We start from the raw sequence: 16,403 nt of genomic DNA, 5'->3' as shown, positions 1-16,403 counted from the left end.
AAAACGTCACAACCGGGTTTTTACATACTCTCATCTCAGCACACCTATCGACCAATGGGAGCGCGCGTAGTATCTCACGTATTTTATAACACAGTTCGCGATTTTTTTTAAGAGGCCGCTAAACACTAAGTCTAATTTGATTAAATTGAATCAAGGAACAACGACCCCCAGTGACTATAGTGTACACATTCTTTATTGTAACGAACGTTAATATTTAACAATACAGCTATTAAAATTACAAAGTCGTTGCTGGTCAACGATGGAGCATTAACCTACAGTTTTTATTTAATAATTTTCATCGTCAACTGATCGATAGTAACGAACGATAGCGTTGATTAATTATATAGCTTTATTCCCTTTTCGCTGACTGGTGGATAATAGGGCCAGTATTAATTTTCAACCTGAGCAAAACAACTGCGGCCGAAATAATTTTGCGATCATTAAATAACTGATTTAAGAGCCCGTTCAGACTACTTAATGGTTTACCTATTACACAATAACCGGGGATCCGTTTGATGCAAGCTTTATCGCTTTAAGCTTGTATTGGCATCACTAAGGATAAAATAATTCCGATATTTTTCGATATCTCATATATATCACTATCACTTGATAACGTTTTTGATATATTTTATTTTTTACATCTTAACGTTGGTTTTTTACCATGACAAATCAAAAGCAGAGCACAACTTACTCGGAATCTTGGATTCAGAAAACACAAACAAAACTCGAGTGAGCTTCCAAGCTGGATCATAGAGCTTGTATAAAACGAACGATTATCAACCTTAACCGGGTAATTTGTATGGAGTAACCTTACAAAGTTTGACGCTTTTATGAAAACTATACATAACAACAAACAGACCAACGATGGAATAATAAATATACTTTTTTTTCCCTCTGTTTTACAGAATTTACTCGTATGCTCGTATTTTTCTTTTCTCGTTTACATTTTATACAAAATTAATAACATTTCAAATTTCTCTCGTGTCTCTACACTTCACTGTACAACAGTTGAGCTGGTTACCTGACCACTCATAGAAGTTCAACACTAAACAAAGCTTTGTTAACCCTATACTCCAAGCTAACAAACGTCTCTCTCTTAACGCGCTCAGTCACATCCGGGTCATTTGAGAATCGACCCAAAACATTCCATACTGATCACATGGATCTAAAGATCTGTGTCTCTGATTGGCTGTTGCTCGGTGACAAATTTTCGCGCGCAAATAACAACCAATCAGAGCCAATACATGGACAACTGCGTCATCAATATGAAATGATCGAGTCAATAATCTCGCTTGGATGACGAAAGCGCGAAGTAAAAGGTTTGCTCTATTGGGGGCTCCTAACAGTGCACATCGGTTTGAAACGCTAACATGAGAACCCTACTCAATATTGTTGATTAAATACTCTTAACATTGGTATTTGGTTTCTAAATGTTCTTTTTAAAAAGGCCGAGAAAAAGATGGAGACAAACTAAGGTTGTATCTGAGAGGACTGTAATACGGAGGTGACTTTCACCACAAAACGAAAAAGCAGAGCTTGAAGTTAGGCGTGATTTGTCCAACGATCCCTAGAAAGTGAAACTTCAAAATATGATATGTTCTATCCACAAGAAAACTAGTTCTAAAACGACATACAACCAAGCAAACACAGGAACATGCAGGAGATTCAAACTGATGTGCAAGTAACGCTACCAGACATGGACAATTCACATTAGTATATAAATATCAAATAATGCTTGGAATAGAATTTAGCATAACACGGAATACCTAAACACGGAGAAAATTTATCAAGTGCGGTGCGGTTCACAACTTCTCTTTCACTTGAAGTAAAACCCGCAATATATACTATATATATATATTAGACCCTCCAAATATTCAACACATTCCAGACGGTAAGGAGTTGAAATCACATATTCAAAAGGTGGTTGTAAAGCTGAGCGAGAAAATAAGACGAACGCCGATATACTCAATTGTTAATAAGTCATTAACGTTCTCCAGTTTTATCGGTTCTTGCCGTACAAATTAAACTTACAATAAGGGCCTCAACAGACTAGACATTTAGTTGACGACCAATGTTTGTTATCGACAACTCAATGTTATTGACAACTAAGGGCCTCCACAGACTAAACGATTAGTTGTCGACAACTATTTGTTATCGACAACTAAACAATTGTCGACGACCAAAAGACAGTCTGTGGGACAGGTTGTGGACAACTAAATGCGAAAATTTTACGTTGTCGACAACTTCGCAGTTTCCCTTTTCCAGAAGAGAAACTGCTAGTCGTCGACAACGTAAAATTTTCGCATTTAGTTGTGGACAACCTGTCCCACAGACTATGTTTTTTGGTCGTCGACAACTGTTTAGTTGTCGATAACAAATAGTTGTCGACAATTTAGTGTCTAGTCTGTGGAGGCCCTTACTAGATCGGAAGCGAGCATTCCATTCAGTGGAAAACGGTGAAAAACGCCGACGACAACTTTAGTTGTCGACAACTACTAAGCAGTTCCCTTTTTCGAAAAGGGAAACTGCTTTAAAACTAAAAATTTAGCGTTTTGTTGTCGACAACTCATCCCACACATTACGCTTTTTAGCTGCCGATAACATTTAGTTGTGGATAATTAATAATTGTCGACAACTAAACGTGTAGTCTTTGGAGGCCCTGGGTACATTTATGACAATGCCACAAAATTTTAGTGCAGTAAATAAAAATTATTTCAATAAAAGATTCAAGGATATTGGCCAAGATTGCAATATAGTTACAGAAAGTCATAATTCTACATATTTTCAGAATTTCAAGCCAAGATGATGCATTCATTTTGATTCCAATTTTAATTCTCAGATGGTTCAGTTGAGTAAACGTAGAAGGCTTTGTATCTTTTCTTCGTCATTTCACCTCCTGATTTTAACGCCAATTTTCAATACTGTTGGAGAATTATATTTAATATCATAGCATTCCCCTGCAGTGAGTATTACGGCTAAATCTTTTTCGACGGATATTTCCCTCTTTCGCCAAAACCGTCGAACATACGTCTATAAAGGCTGAGTGAATTAATATAGTCACTTTCAACCAACGATAAATGAATGAAGCTTACACGAATAACTGGACTGACTTTGCATAATGATTTACCTTGAGACACTAGTTCAACATTAACACTAATCTTAGGCCTCGTCCACTCTACGCCGGAGGAATTTGAAAACGCAACAATAACCGGTCATTTTGGAATTGTGTTTGACGAAACCTTGGGCAGGGAAATCACAATAATATCGTGATGTCATCGTTTTCAAAATGTTTTCCGTCCACACGAAAACGTGAAGCCGGCGTTTTCAAGTTCTTCCGGTTTGAAAAGCGTTTTCTAAAAGCTCCGTTTTCCTGACAGCTTAGTGTGGACGGCAGGACTAACCGTCGCAAAAAGCTGCGTTTTCAAATTTATCCAGCGTAGTGTGGTCTCTGCCTTATAGGCTGTTTGAATATTCTTTTTCAAATGTATCTGACCTTTATCTCTAAAACACTATTCTGACAATAGTTACTTTATAATGCTGCGAAATTTTCTTACCCTTTCTCTTCCCTTGGGCGTCTTGAAGACGAATATTTTAAGACATTTTTTTTTATAATAAACAGCGCTTTACTGGAGCACACTACGGACCTATGCGCTTCGGTTTAATGTGGAGTGTAAACTTTCTGCATATAATGGAAACTGCATTTTTCAGTTCCCCTCAGATATAAATACATAATTACACCAATTGCAAGATATTTTACAAACTTTAAGGGTATCATTCTCAACAAGTAACCAGTAAAAAGATGACTTTGACAAAAAACGCGTTACTGACATCTAGGGATGAAAAGTTTAAAATTGCTGTAAATCTTGCAAATAGCGCACTAATTAAATTTACTACGTTTTGAATCCTGCGAATAGCTATTTAACAAAACCGGCTGTGAATGATAAATTAAAAGCCTTTCAGCTAGAATAATGAATTTAATACAACATTTCATTCTCTTTACGGCTTTGCTTCTCGTCACGCGAAAAAGACGATTGCGTGACGAGCAACGGGAGCACTTCGAACTGACTTGTGACGTCAGTTACCCGCCAAAAGAAAGGTTGCTAAGAAACGACATGCACTTTGCAAACGCTCCTACAGAACTAAACAATCAAATGGCCGAAATAAATAGTAACGCGGCTGTACAGTTATTCAATTTGTAATTTTGTTTGGATTCACGGACAGATGTTTAAGAAATTGATAATTGCATACTTTCAGTGGCTGTCTTCCTTGTCAATAGCTCTTTTGAGCCGTCCTGCCCTCTCCTCAGCTTTCGCCGTCCGTTCAATCCTCTCAGCTGATTTCGGTGACACGCCGCCGCACAAAGCTCTGACGCCGTGAAGAATGCGCTTCACGTGACCAACTTTCGTCACGCCAAGTTCCTAATGAGGGAAAAAAGGAATGCAAACTCCGTTATGAGAGGAAGTCCACTTTGCAGATGTTAAGATAACCTCCCAAACAATTCATCACGTGATCTGAATGAACACATTGGCGGAATCCGTCTATGCCATCTTGTCACCTGATTATCAAAGGACCTGGCCTATCACGTACCTTTAAATCCGGTCTCTCAAGATTTAACAGTTCAGGTCCCCGGACGTCATGCTTTGCAAATTGTTCCTTGTATTCGGCTAGTCCCAAGCTCTCCAGCCAATTCCCGACCTCTTCCACTCCCCAGAACTTAATCATGCGACCTGGGGACAAATAGAGGTCAGTGAGCAGCAATTACGATATTCTAAATTCGAAACAGAAGGCCAAGCTACTCAGTTTATGGACGCCACTGTTTCAGGCTTGACGATATTAGAACCTTCTTCCATCCCTGACATCATAAGCCATCCCAGCTTACAAATTGGTTCACGTCATTTCTTCAAGATCGGTCTTTAAATTTAGCCATTGTGGTTGGATTTCCTCTTTCAGTTGTATAATTTTTCAGCCGTCTTGAATTACTGACCAACTTACAGAACGTAACAAATACGCGGCAATTGCTAACCTGAAGGAGCTGACCCAACTTTCGTCATTTCCGGTTTCTTGGACTTCAGCAGTCCAGAAAAAGAGAACTTGCTTCGTCCTTTGCCTGAAGACTGCCTTTCAACCTGAAATCCACAAATTGAATTTCACCGTAATTCAGTATTAAATAATATTGTTATATCAATTTTTGTTTGCACTAAATTTGTCCATGAAATAACCCCCGTATCTCTCTCAAGGACTAGTCTACTTTCGAATCTCCGCCACCAAATTTGACTTAACTATATACTTTTACTTTTACAACTTCTATCAACCAAAGTCACAACTTAAGAGGAGCTTGTTTTTTGGTTCGGCGGAGACTTCCAACCATTCAGACCTTTTTCTGCATTCTTCGTGCAGTGGTCTCACACGAGGGAGCGTGGAAGATACTCCGTGACCGTGTACGTGAACCAATTACGTTTCGTGGCTGCTTGTATAATCTGATTTACGGAAGCCAACATACCGCACAACTGATTAGGCTAGTCAGTAGTGTTTCAGCGAAATATATTTTGTAGTGCCAATTTCAGCGTTTTTAAACAGTTTAAAAAACTTTTTACAGTGTGTCGAAGAAATATCGAAGACGAGATAGAGGCTTTAAGACCTAGAAGCTGGCGGGATGAAGATTAATCAATTTAATTTTGCTGTAATCGTGTGATGAATATCTCACTTCTTCCTCAGTTAGATTTGTGAGTCCGTAGGCTTCAACTGTCTTGCTGATGAGAGGTTTCACTGATGAAACAGCAGACCAGAGGTTCCGTTCCACTTCTGGCGGTACCGACTGCAAGTTGATTAACAAAATAATTTTTAAAACGGCGAATAACTTTAACTATACCATGCACAATTAATTAACTTGAAGGTTGAAATCGTACGGAGTATCTTTCGCAAAAGACTGGTGGTTAAAACTACCAAGTTTATGGATGAAACCCTAGTACAGTTTGTGACCACTCAAATGAAAGCTATTGAGCAGTACTTCCATGTGGTGCTGTTTATTATGCTGTACAAGGTGGTTCTAACAAGGTGGTTCTAACTTCTTAGTCTGTGGATGAAACCCTAGTGTGTGACCATTCAAATGAAAGCTATTGAGCAGTACTTTCATGTGGTACCGTTTATTATGCTGTACAAGGTGGTTCTAACCTTTAAGTCCGTGGATAAAACCTTAGTGTGTGACCATTCAAATGAAAGCTATATTGAGCAATACTTTCATGTGATGCTGTTTATTACGCTGTACAAGGTGGTTCTAACTTCTAAGTCTGTGGATGAAACCCTAGTGTGTGACCATTCAAATGAAAGCTATTGAGCAGTACTTTCATGTGGTACCGTTTATTATGCTGTGCAAGGTGGTTCTAACCTTTAAGTCCGTGGATGAAACCCTAGTGTGTGACCATTCAAATGAAAGCTATTGAGCAGTACTTTCATGTGGTACCGTTTATTATGCTGTGCAAGGTGGTTCTAACTTCTAAGTCTGTGGATGAAACCCTAGTGTGACCATTCAAACGAAAGCTACTGAACAGTACTTTCATACTGCTGATTTTGCTGTTAAAGTTTCAGGTATGTGTATATGTAATGATGACTCAAACGAAAGCTATTTGAAAATCAGCACTTTTATGTAGTGTTCTTTCTTCTTGTGGACACTGCCTATGAGCGTGAGCTTATCTGTATGTCATACTTTATTTTCAATTAAATACTCACTGGTAAAAGCGTGGGCAGCTCAATTTGAAGAAAATATGTGACCGTTTGAACCAAGGCCCTCCCGGTGGTCACAAGTTCCGTTATACGTCCTTTATTTGGGGCCTGGGTAAGATAACAAAACATGAAAATACCACGTGTCTCCAACAGGGTAACAGCAACGAGGAAATCTAGGAACGAGACCTCACTCTCAAGACGAGGCTTCATTCTGAGAAAAGTTAAATTTTCGTATCATTGCATTTATTATAAAGGCTAAGAGCCTACATAGCCCTAACAAGCAAGTAATTAGTCGTGCAGCACCATTTCGCGTCACATATTTGTAGCTTCCAAACACTGTCACGCAAAAACTCCTCACACTTCAAAAGAAAAGCTGCGTGATGACCAAGACCACAGAGGACACTGGACTCACCTCAGGGATTTTTCCACCATCAGGCACAAGTTTCTCTATGGAATTCGCGGCGGAATCCGCTAAACTTAGCAAATCCTGAAGATCATTTTCACGCGATTCACACGCGGTCTTTACACTGAAAAAAAGAATGAAACAACACTGAGTCAATCTGTCTGTAACAATGTTACGGAGCCTGAAAATGGGCCAGTGGCGTCAAGTGCTGGCGCATGCCTCCTCGTGTTATATTCTTTAGCAAGCGCAATTTGAGACCCCGGGGGGGTACTCTCATAAATAAGCCATATAGATATAAGCCGCTGTGAAGGGTATGGTTTTCAGGCAGTTCAGTCTGGGATAGCGTATAGAAATCAGACAGTTTTGGTCAAGAATAGGATATAATCTACCGAAAAAGTGGTCAATGTATAAATAATTTAGTCTAGAACAGGGTTCTTTACTCGAGGTTCTATAATAGAAATTTAAACTCGGAAGTCACTTTGTAAAATATTGGTATACTGTAGTTAGCGTACGTTGGACTACGATAGTGATTAAGTTCCTGCATGGAAAACAGCTAGTCTGGGATAAAACGTTTTGGTGTCTTGTCTACAATAGGGCTGCAAATTCAAGCTGAGCATGGCCTACTATAGGGTAAGGGTTTCAGTGTACTAGTCGCAAACTCCTACCGAATGATTTACAGAGTACCCCACGGGCTTGAGAAGAACGATAGGCGCTCTTGAGCGAAGTCAAAGAATGATCTCTAAGTGCAGAACGAAACTTGCGATGAACAGTTCAACTTGCATCAACGTAACAACAATACTTCTACCCGGTACACATCATAGAAATAACTTGACTTGAAATGTTGTGGCAGACAAGCATGACATTGACACATTTGATGAGGGTGCCTTCACCAACGATCAAAGAGTATTCTTAACCATAACCGCTGGTCCCTAATATCTCGGGCGCTGTAATGTAAGTATGTCAGCTCTCGGCTTGTCAAACTGTTGAAAATTCACGGAATGTGCCAACACTGTGACAAGACATTACAGAGATACACACATTTCTTACCAGTTGACTAAAATACTCAGACACTGCACGAGGGAGGTCAGCACCTCCGCTTGCGCGCTGGTCACACTCGAGCTGATCTTTTCCTGGAGTTCTGTCCATTCTCGCAACGTTAACTCGAATTCCTGAAATAAAAATCACAGTAAAAAAAAAAAAATAACTAAATAAATACACGTTCTGTAACAGAATCCATTTCGAAATACACTGTTTTTTTCTATAATAAATATCGACTGAAATTTGCGAAATTTTAAGGATATTTGAACAAAAACCCGAAGCTGAGACTTTGAAAAGAATATAATTTTGTGTTGAAAATTTGTGAATACAATACAATTATATGCTTTGAGCTAAACAGCATAAAATTCTTCCTTTCTCTAAACGGCAAACTAAGAAAGAAGAAGTTGTGTGTGTCGTACCAGGCTTAATTGCCTGCAGTCTGGCAGAGTCAATAAAACGGAAACGTCATAGCAATAATCTAAGAATATTCACAAGAATATTATCAGCCTTAAGTCGGCAGAAAAATAACTTCAGCCTGGGCCGGAAAAAACAATATTCTTATGGGAAAAAAAGAAAGCCAAAAACCAACTCCATAACAGTCATTTACCATTTATTTATTCAAATAACCTTACCCTGTCTCTAACCAACATCTGCGCGCGGTTTTTATGAACAATCTTGATATATCCCGGAGGTTGCATCCAGGCTTCCCCGTCCACTTGAACGGGAACTGATTCACCAAATATGGAAATTTTAACCGACCGGCACTGAAAGTAAACCAAACCAACACTGAGAAAACAATCTCACAACGCAAGAGTTTGAAAACCATTACATGATATTAATAGCAAGAACGTCAAATAAAAAAATATATATATATTAAGAAAAAGAAATTTAGCCAAGCAAACTACCTTGCATGAAGGCTGACTGGCGTCAAAAGAACTACGCGAACGAAGAGGTTGTAAAAGTACTTCAAGTCTTAAAGACGCGACTGCGACACCAAAGGTAATGTTTTTATCGGCAGATTTACGAGCTAAACAGCTTACCTGAGCGATCCTGTGGTGCTGCATTCCTCCAAACACTTTACACATACCCTGATGTACAACAGAAACGAGTCAAATATTGCTTACAAGTACCAATTACATTTATGAAACAACACGAGTAAGATACAAGTTAATTTCGCTCACAGTTCCCACATAAAAACACCCAAAACGGATTGTGGACCTGCTGCCTCGGCGCCGATTAGAAAAAATACTAAAAATGAGCTCATTCTCTAACTCAAGATTACTTAAAGAATTGCCTGATAGGGTGGGGGGGGGGGGGGGGGGGAGAGAAAGGCGGGGAATCCATTCAAGGTTCTTGTTGTACCATTTCCGCGCACACTTTGTAAGCGAACTCGCCAACAGTAGTGTTGCTAACCAATACTAGTCAGCTGGCACTGAAAGTAAACCAAGTAAACCATTTGCCAGCTGACCAGCAAATGAAACCCCGTGCTCATCTAATAAATAAGGGGACTGCGACTTTAAAAACAGCGCTAATTGCACAAAAAATTAAAGCTTCCTTACCATTTGACTAGCACCGAGAACAGCCACAACTTCAAGGATGTTGTCATCGTTCGAAGGCTCTGTAAAACCCTGCAACATTCAACAATAGTATTAAGCAACGAAGGCATTGACGGGCTCAATACTTAATAGCCTAGCAGTCTGCGGTTGATAACAAAATGACGGCCGCTTCTTGGCGTTTTCGAAGTGTGTGTGAAGAGGATTTCGTTAAACTTTGGAACGACTATTAGATCTAAACTAAAACAATTAGATTATTCGCTCTCGATTTCTATGCGTGTTAGTTGACTCGGTCTGCACCCTCGGCAACTATCACGCGATAGAAATCTTGAGCTCATAATCTAATTGCTAAAGAGAACTATTATCAAAGAGTTGAGCACTAACGTCATCTCTCCCGGTCCCCCAGAAGTTAGCTCCACCCATGTAACTGCAGAACAACAAAACAAAGGTGATATCAATCAGAGAAGAAAGTTATGTGCAATTTACAGCTGACTGTCAAAAAGTAGAGACGAATTAAATCAGTGTTTACGGTATTTTCTCACTTTGCGAGCTCTACAACTGTTTCTTAACACTCGTTCAACGAGCTCCTCAATCTTCTACATGTAAATAGGCCATTTTCGTATTCTCGGTATTGGACTGGGACTAGCTTGCAATGGAGGCTCATGCGGGGAATATCATTAAAAAGAGATTACCGTCAAAGACTCCCCGCATTAGCCTCGGTTGCAAGCTAGTTCCAGCCCAATACCGAGAATACGAATATGGCCTATTGCAATAAAACATCGTCTTTCCTAGCGACAGTGAAGATTATATGCTTGATATATTTTTCCATTTGTCAAAAACGTTTAATTAGTACCTTGCTATGTTTAATACTACAATTCCTTGAAGGCTTGGAAGATTAATTTTGTGTCCATCGCACTGCAAATTAAACAAATAACAAATATCAATGGCAGTCAAATGCACCATATATGTTAATTGCCACGTGATATCCAGGTTGGTCTGGGAAGAAGAGCAATAAAATTCAATATTCGCATGCGATTGGATGAGAGGTTCGGAAAACCAACACAGGACAAGAAACGGTAAGACAACTTTTATTCAAACACGGAAAGAAGGCCATAAGACCCTTTTATAACGGTGAGATTTTGCTGTTTTTTGGCTTATGATTTCAAAGTTCAAATCGCCGCCTAAACGCTCGTAATTCACACAGACAGCTGAAATGATCACTACAAAATAGTACTTGAAGACACAGCTCTATTAGCCGTCTGAAATAACGACAGTGCAGGTACATCTGACAGAATCCGGAAATATAACAGGTACCAAACAAAAACCCATTGATTCTTCTTACCTCTAGCCTCACTCTCTGATCTAGATTCTTATAAGTTCTCTGTAACAGCTCTCGTCCACCCAACAAACCATAGTAGAGCAAATTTAGCGCCCGAACCCTACAACCAAAGGAGAGAAAGTGTCGAAACGATGGTAAGCATAATTTTCTGCATCTAGCGAGATGAAAAATGTAACTTCTTCTTACAGTTTGTCTGACTGTCCAGCAAAAAGGTGGTTAGAAAAATGAAAATCATCAGGTAACAGATTGATAAAACACCAAATTCTCATTATTGTTATAGGAAATGTATGGAAAACCGAACAGAAAATTTACATGTCAAGCGTGGAACTGATAGGACTACAAGTTAAAACACCGTTTCAATATCGTACCTGAATTTCTCTGGATGTTCTTCCCTCCTGGTGTGAAAATCCAGCGCAATCTTAGCGTCCAGTCCGATTCCAAAGTAATTGTTCATGACGCATTTTTCCGTGAAACCCTCACTGTAAATAAAATGTCAATTCGCCATACAGTCAGTACACGCGTAAACGTTGGATACTGATTTTGGATTTATAAGTTTTATTTTGTAGTAAAAAACAAAGTGCTCGACGACCATAATGTTCTCTTTGTTAGCTCGTGAGCAAGCTTTCTGGGAGTAGCGGGTCCAAGAACACCCATGAGACCTTGCTCACAAGCTGCGTTATTCCAATAAGCACCGCGTTTGAAATTGTTGTTTATAAATACAGGCTTCATTGCACTCCACTCGCACTCCACCTTTACAGTGACGCCAAAGTGACGATTTTTCAAATTTTCTCAAATTCTACCCATTAATTAAGGAATAGTGTCCAATTTTGTTTTAGTTATACCATGTGCAGGGTGCTGTTTGTGTACTGTCGTGAACTGGCGTCTCGTCATGAAAGATCATAAGTACATTGTACGAGAGTTATGAACCGATCAATGGCGAGTGAGCTAAACACAAACACAAAGCCGCTAGAAAAACCCACCCCGATGAGGACAACCCTTCCTCTTACGCGTCAAAAAGTCGGAACTTCCCTGAAGTCTTTTATTGGGAGAAAACGTTAAAGAAGCTGAGTCACGGTTTGCGCATATTAAAAAGTTTAGCCTCAATTTTCAAATTCGTCGTTCGTAATCCGTGTTCATCTTCTTCATCCTTAGCCATCCTAGTTCCTTTATGGTTTATCATTATCTCTTTGGTGTTTTTCTATCTTGTTAAACTGTTATTTTCAGGTTTCCTACTATTTAAAGGTAATTTTTTATGTGGCCAAAATAACTCAAAATGCCGTGACTGAGCCCTTTTAAACTTCATGAAGTCTCAACTTACACATCAAGCACGTTGTTCATCATGGGCGTGGCTGCAGCGCACAGCGCGTCAGCACTGGCAAATAGCGCTCGACCAATCAGAGAGCCCACCAGCCTCTCACTGGGTCTCTCCTTAAGAAACGCTCTGGAGATTATACAACCGCTGAATTGTACCGTGGGCCTGCCACTTGTTCCAAAAAGCTTTTCGTCAAATGGCGGTTCAAAGCTGAATGGACGCGCGCAGCCTCGGCTGATGCATCTCGGGGATTTTCGCTGCTCTAAGGAGGAACAGCCGGCAGGAGTGGAGTCTGGATCTAGCAATCGATTATCGGAGGGACCTGGGTCAGAATTTGGACCCCCTTGGGAGTGGCCTGGAACGGTAGCCAAGATGTTCCCATCGTTATCTGAAATGACGGTCAAAGCAAAGTCAGACGAAAAACTTTTCTGAGGACAATCAACATTAATTTCCGTGTATCAGTGTTCTAACCATGCAAAAATTGCAAATATGATGTTCTTTACGCTTCAGGTAATAGTGCGTAACTAGAGAATGTAGCGTGACTCTAGAGCACTGATGTCACGCAAAATGAACCAGTCACACTAACAGAATAAGAAAACTGACACGCGCATTACTTTATAATTAGAATTTTGCGCCACGGCAGACAACACAGACAAAGTGGAAACATACAAGTGAGTTTTATTTTCCTTGTGTCTCGTAACTCCATGAAATGACGGGATGATTAAAAGGTCTGTATGATTGACACACATATACCTTGTACGGGTTCCAGTTCCTCCTCAATGCGAGCTGTAGATGTGGTTACGACTTCCCCAGCCGCTGACGCGGCCACCGTCACAATAGCTTCCGCTAAGGAGCTAGTGGACGCACTCGTCTGTGCATTCTGCTCATCTACAGCTGTGACAACAACCACAAAAACAAGTGAAATATAGTTTATTACACACTCAGCTATACTCGCAGAATATCTCCCTGAAACAGACACTTTGGATTGGAGAATCAAAGATAAAGACTTGACAGCTGCCAGGAAATAACCAAACTTCCAGAGGTGACTCCAGACCCTTTGTAGAAAAACCCAAAGCATCTCCCCCGAAACGCATGGATCGTGCTTCATACATACAATTAAGAAAGCCTCTAAAAGTGGTACTATTAAGTGTTTTTGTTCCCAATGTAACATCTAGCACATACCTTGTTCTGCATGTTCTATAATCTGTTTCAGCGCCTTTTTCAAGCTGTTCGCTCTGGACATAAGAGCTTCCCTGGGAACGAACACTTTCTGCTTTCCGTTACCATTCCCAGCATTCCCTAGGCCCTCAGGTGACACTCCCTCCTTTGCAGGGGTGGGCAGGGCTTCTGATTCTATGCTCAGCGTGTTCAGGAGAAGGTTCAGCTTCTCATTAAGTACTGCGCACTGAAAAAGGAACACATGTGGCTGATAGAGAAGTACTGATACAGGTTAAAAGAGCTGTGAGCTGGTAGACTACGAGTAGTCCCTCTTTCGCTTAGTCCATGACCGTAAATAAGCCTCGAGGACAAAATGGCCGCGCGAAATCCTGGGGGCGAGAAGCCCTTCGCGCGCTTCTCGGCCTCAGGATTTCGCGCAGTCATTCTTTTTTTTTTTTTTTTTTGCGGTTTTCTTTCGCGTCACCCACGACCGCCTAAGCGAAAGAGGAACTACCCGTAGTCTAGTTAGTTTGCAGCTGTAATAGCGTTTATTGCACTAAGTCCACTAAAACAAATGTGCGCAGGTAATAAATAATCACCATAAATTAAAGCAAATCTGTCTATGACGGCGCCTCGAAAAATTTTAAGGCTAGTCCATCGTTCGGGATTCGTCTCAATCTTGCCTTATCTTAACCATTCTTTTTCATTTCTGATTTATCATCACCTCCTTGGTGTTATGGTGTTGTTCTACCTTTCTAAAGCATAATTTCGTGGCTTCTTTTATAATTTGTAACTGACTTTACATTCGCTAACAAAGCTCCTTGGAGGATGCACCTGACAAAATTATGCATCAAAACTCAGTCCTTGGCGTCAACAGAAATTCAAGAGTGATAAAACGATGCTATGTAAAAGACAAAGTGAGGCAAGTGCTCAGAACACACTGTGACGATGCTAAACACTTGTGCTAACCTTTTGTGCCAGGGAATCTGGATCGTCGGCCTCAGACGGATCAGAAGTAGCTGATGCACTACCAACCTTGGACACAAAATCCTTGACTGTCTCACATAGGACTCTAGGGAAAAAACGAAACAAGCAAACATGAAACCTTCAAATATTGACTCTTCATTCTTAGTGATCGCTAGGTTTTTTCCTTGAAAGTCAGTGCGGAGAATTTGCTAATACATCAATTAAGACAACATTTCCTCGTTGATGATTTCGGTCTTGATTCTCACCACTTGTTTGCTTGACATTGGGTTGATATTATAAGAGGAAATTTGCAGTCGATCACTCCTGGCACGAGCAACTATATCTGTTTAATTAGACTACTTGATCCTTCTGATGTTTCCAAACGACGTCTTAAATTTGAAATGCTACAATAAAACTCTTAACTGCTGAAACTGGTTCTTCAGATTTAAATAATTATTATCTAGAAAGTAATTTTTTCTACCTTGCGGAAGAGATGACGACAGAATGATCACTGGAATTCAAAATTCTTGTTAAATGTGTTGCAACGTTATTCTCGAATGTGTCCATCATGTCGACTTCATGTCTGTACTGATAAATACCAAAAAAAATTGACATGAAAACGAGAGCTCCGAAACTGAACTTGGAAACACCTCCTCCACCAAACAGGGGGGGGGGGGGGGGGGAGCGGGGAGCAACTCTGGCAAGGGGGGAAGGGGCTGTCCCATGTTTCCAACTACGTAAAACACTAGTTCGTATAGTGTGATCGTCCGGGTGAGTGTAGTTCTGAAAAGAACCGATGTTCATTGAACCAATGACTGATGACAAACTTTACACGAGTCTTTCAGCCAATACCATCATGGCTATACTGACCAATCACGTTCAACGGACCAGACTTATAACATCATCGACTGACAAACACTATTCACTTGACTCTGAAGATGACTTCCGCTCAGGTTGTCGAAACGTCAGTCACCAACAACAGTTCTTTTCAAAACTACACTCACCCGGACGATCACACTATACGAACTACTGATACTCCTGGGTTCAAACCATTTACTATGCTACGTAAAACACAGAAGGCATTCTTTGAGTACTCCATTCCACAATAATGGCAACCTCTACAAAGATCTCTTAACTTATTAAATCAAACTTTTGTGACAATAAACTTCTGTGCTTCTTTCTCTCTTGAGTTTTAAAACAGCCAATCGCAGTCAGAACATGGACCTTTAAAGTGTAGCATCATCAGGATGGAATTTTTCATATCGAATTTCACATACCTATCTCAGAAGAGACGGTACGGGTACCAAACTAGAGATGAGTGTTTTCACACAAAGAATTACACCAAATTAAAGACTTACTGGCGTATCAAGTGTTTCTATCGATGAACTTCTAGACGCCGACAAGGGCCGCTCCTCTATCATAATACTCCATCTACAAAAAGAAGTGTACAGATCAGCATCGTATAACGATCATATGATGTGTCTCTCTGGACTTTGACCTACCTGTCAAGCACTGCTGCCTTTGCTCTCTCAAGATGTTGGAGAAACTGCGTCACTGCATTGTCGTCATCAAATGATGTTCCCCACCCAAGAACTCTTGATAAGTCATTTCCAGTCCCGAGTGGTAAAACACCAAGTTGACACTTTGAACAAGAGGAGTAAATTAGCACAATGCACTACAGTAGTAAATAATGTTTGTAGACTACAAGCTCTGAAATTCACGCATTCTTGGCACAAAGGCCTACTACCAAGCTTGTTCCACGATTTCTTTCAATACGCCAGTGAAGTACATGGATACTACACCAGATATGCATCTGGACAAAATCTATACATATCTACATGTAAAGTGCATACCAATTCTGGTAAACAAACAATTGCTTATACAGCGACTATACTCTGGGACAATATCCCTACT

The 16,403-nt window shown here is 40.2% G+C and overlaps 1 protein-coding gene across 1 annotated transcript in view; it reads right to left on the bottom strand.

The window, feature by feature from the left end:
• The window catches only part of LOC145493807 (diacylglycerol kinase delta-like), a 31,106-nt gene that overhangs the window by 2,334 nt on the left and 12,369 nt on the right, over nucleotides 1–16,403 (bottom strand). Inside the window, exons 14-34 of the mRNA XM_081473282.1 lie at nucleotides 15,992–16,131; nucleotides 15,848–15,920; nucleotides 14,971–15,077; nucleotides 14,493–14,595; nucleotides 13,548–13,770; nucleotides 13,119–13,259; nucleotides 12,372–12,753; nucleotides 11,422–11,532; nucleotides 11,057–11,153; nucleotides 10,568–10,629; nucleotides 10,099–10,141; nucleotides 9,721–9,789; nucleotides 9,202–9,249; nucleotides 8,794–8,925; nucleotides 8,171–8,292; nucleotides 7,133–7,247; nucleotides 6,727–6,828; nucleotides 5,705–5,815; nucleotides 5,024–5,126; nucleotides 4,588–4,727; nucleotides 14–4,418 (exon numbers count right to left, since the gene is read on the bottom strand). Coding sequence (XP_081329408.1) covers nucleotides 4,251–4,418; nucleotides 4,588–4,727; nucleotides 5,024–5,126; nucleotides 5,705–5,815; nucleotides 6,727–6,828; nucleotides 7,133–7,247; nucleotides 8,171–8,292; nucleotides 8,794–8,925; nucleotides 9,202–9,249; nucleotides 9,721–9,789; nucleotides 10,099–10,141; nucleotides 10,568–10,629; nucleotides 11,057–11,153; nucleotides 11,422–11,532; nucleotides 12,372–12,753; nucleotides 13,119–13,259; nucleotides 13,548–13,770; nucleotides 14,493–14,595; nucleotides 14,971–15,077; nucleotides 15,848–15,920; nucleotides 15,992–16,131 — 2,592 coding nt within the window. The 3' untranslated portion in view covers nucleotides 14–4,250. The remainder of the gene's footprint in view (nucleotides 1–13; nucleotides 4,419–4,587; nucleotides 4,728–5,023; nucleotides 5,127–5,704; nucleotides 5,816–6,726; nucleotides 6,829–7,132; nucleotides 7,248–8,170; nucleotides 8,293–8,793; nucleotides 8,926–9,201; nucleotides 9,250–9,720; nucleotides 9,790–10,098; nucleotides 10,142–10,567; nucleotides 10,630–11,056; nucleotides 11,154–11,421; nucleotides 11,533–12,371; nucleotides 12,754–13,118; nucleotides 13,260–13,547; nucleotides 13,771–14,492; nucleotides 14,596–14,970; nucleotides 15,078–15,847; nucleotides 15,921–15,991; nucleotides 16,132–16,403) is intronic.

Source organism: Orbicella franksi, chromosome 7 (genome assembly GCF_964199315.1).
Source record: "Orbicella franksi chromosome 7, jaOrbFran1.1, whole genome shotgun sequence".
Classification (NCBI taxonomy): Eukaryota; Metazoa; Cnidaria; class Anthozoa; order Scleractinia; family Merulinidae; genus Orbicella; species Orbicella franksi.
Note: the sequence above shows the minus strand (reverse complement) of the source record. Positions and strands in the feature narration are given on the sequence as shown.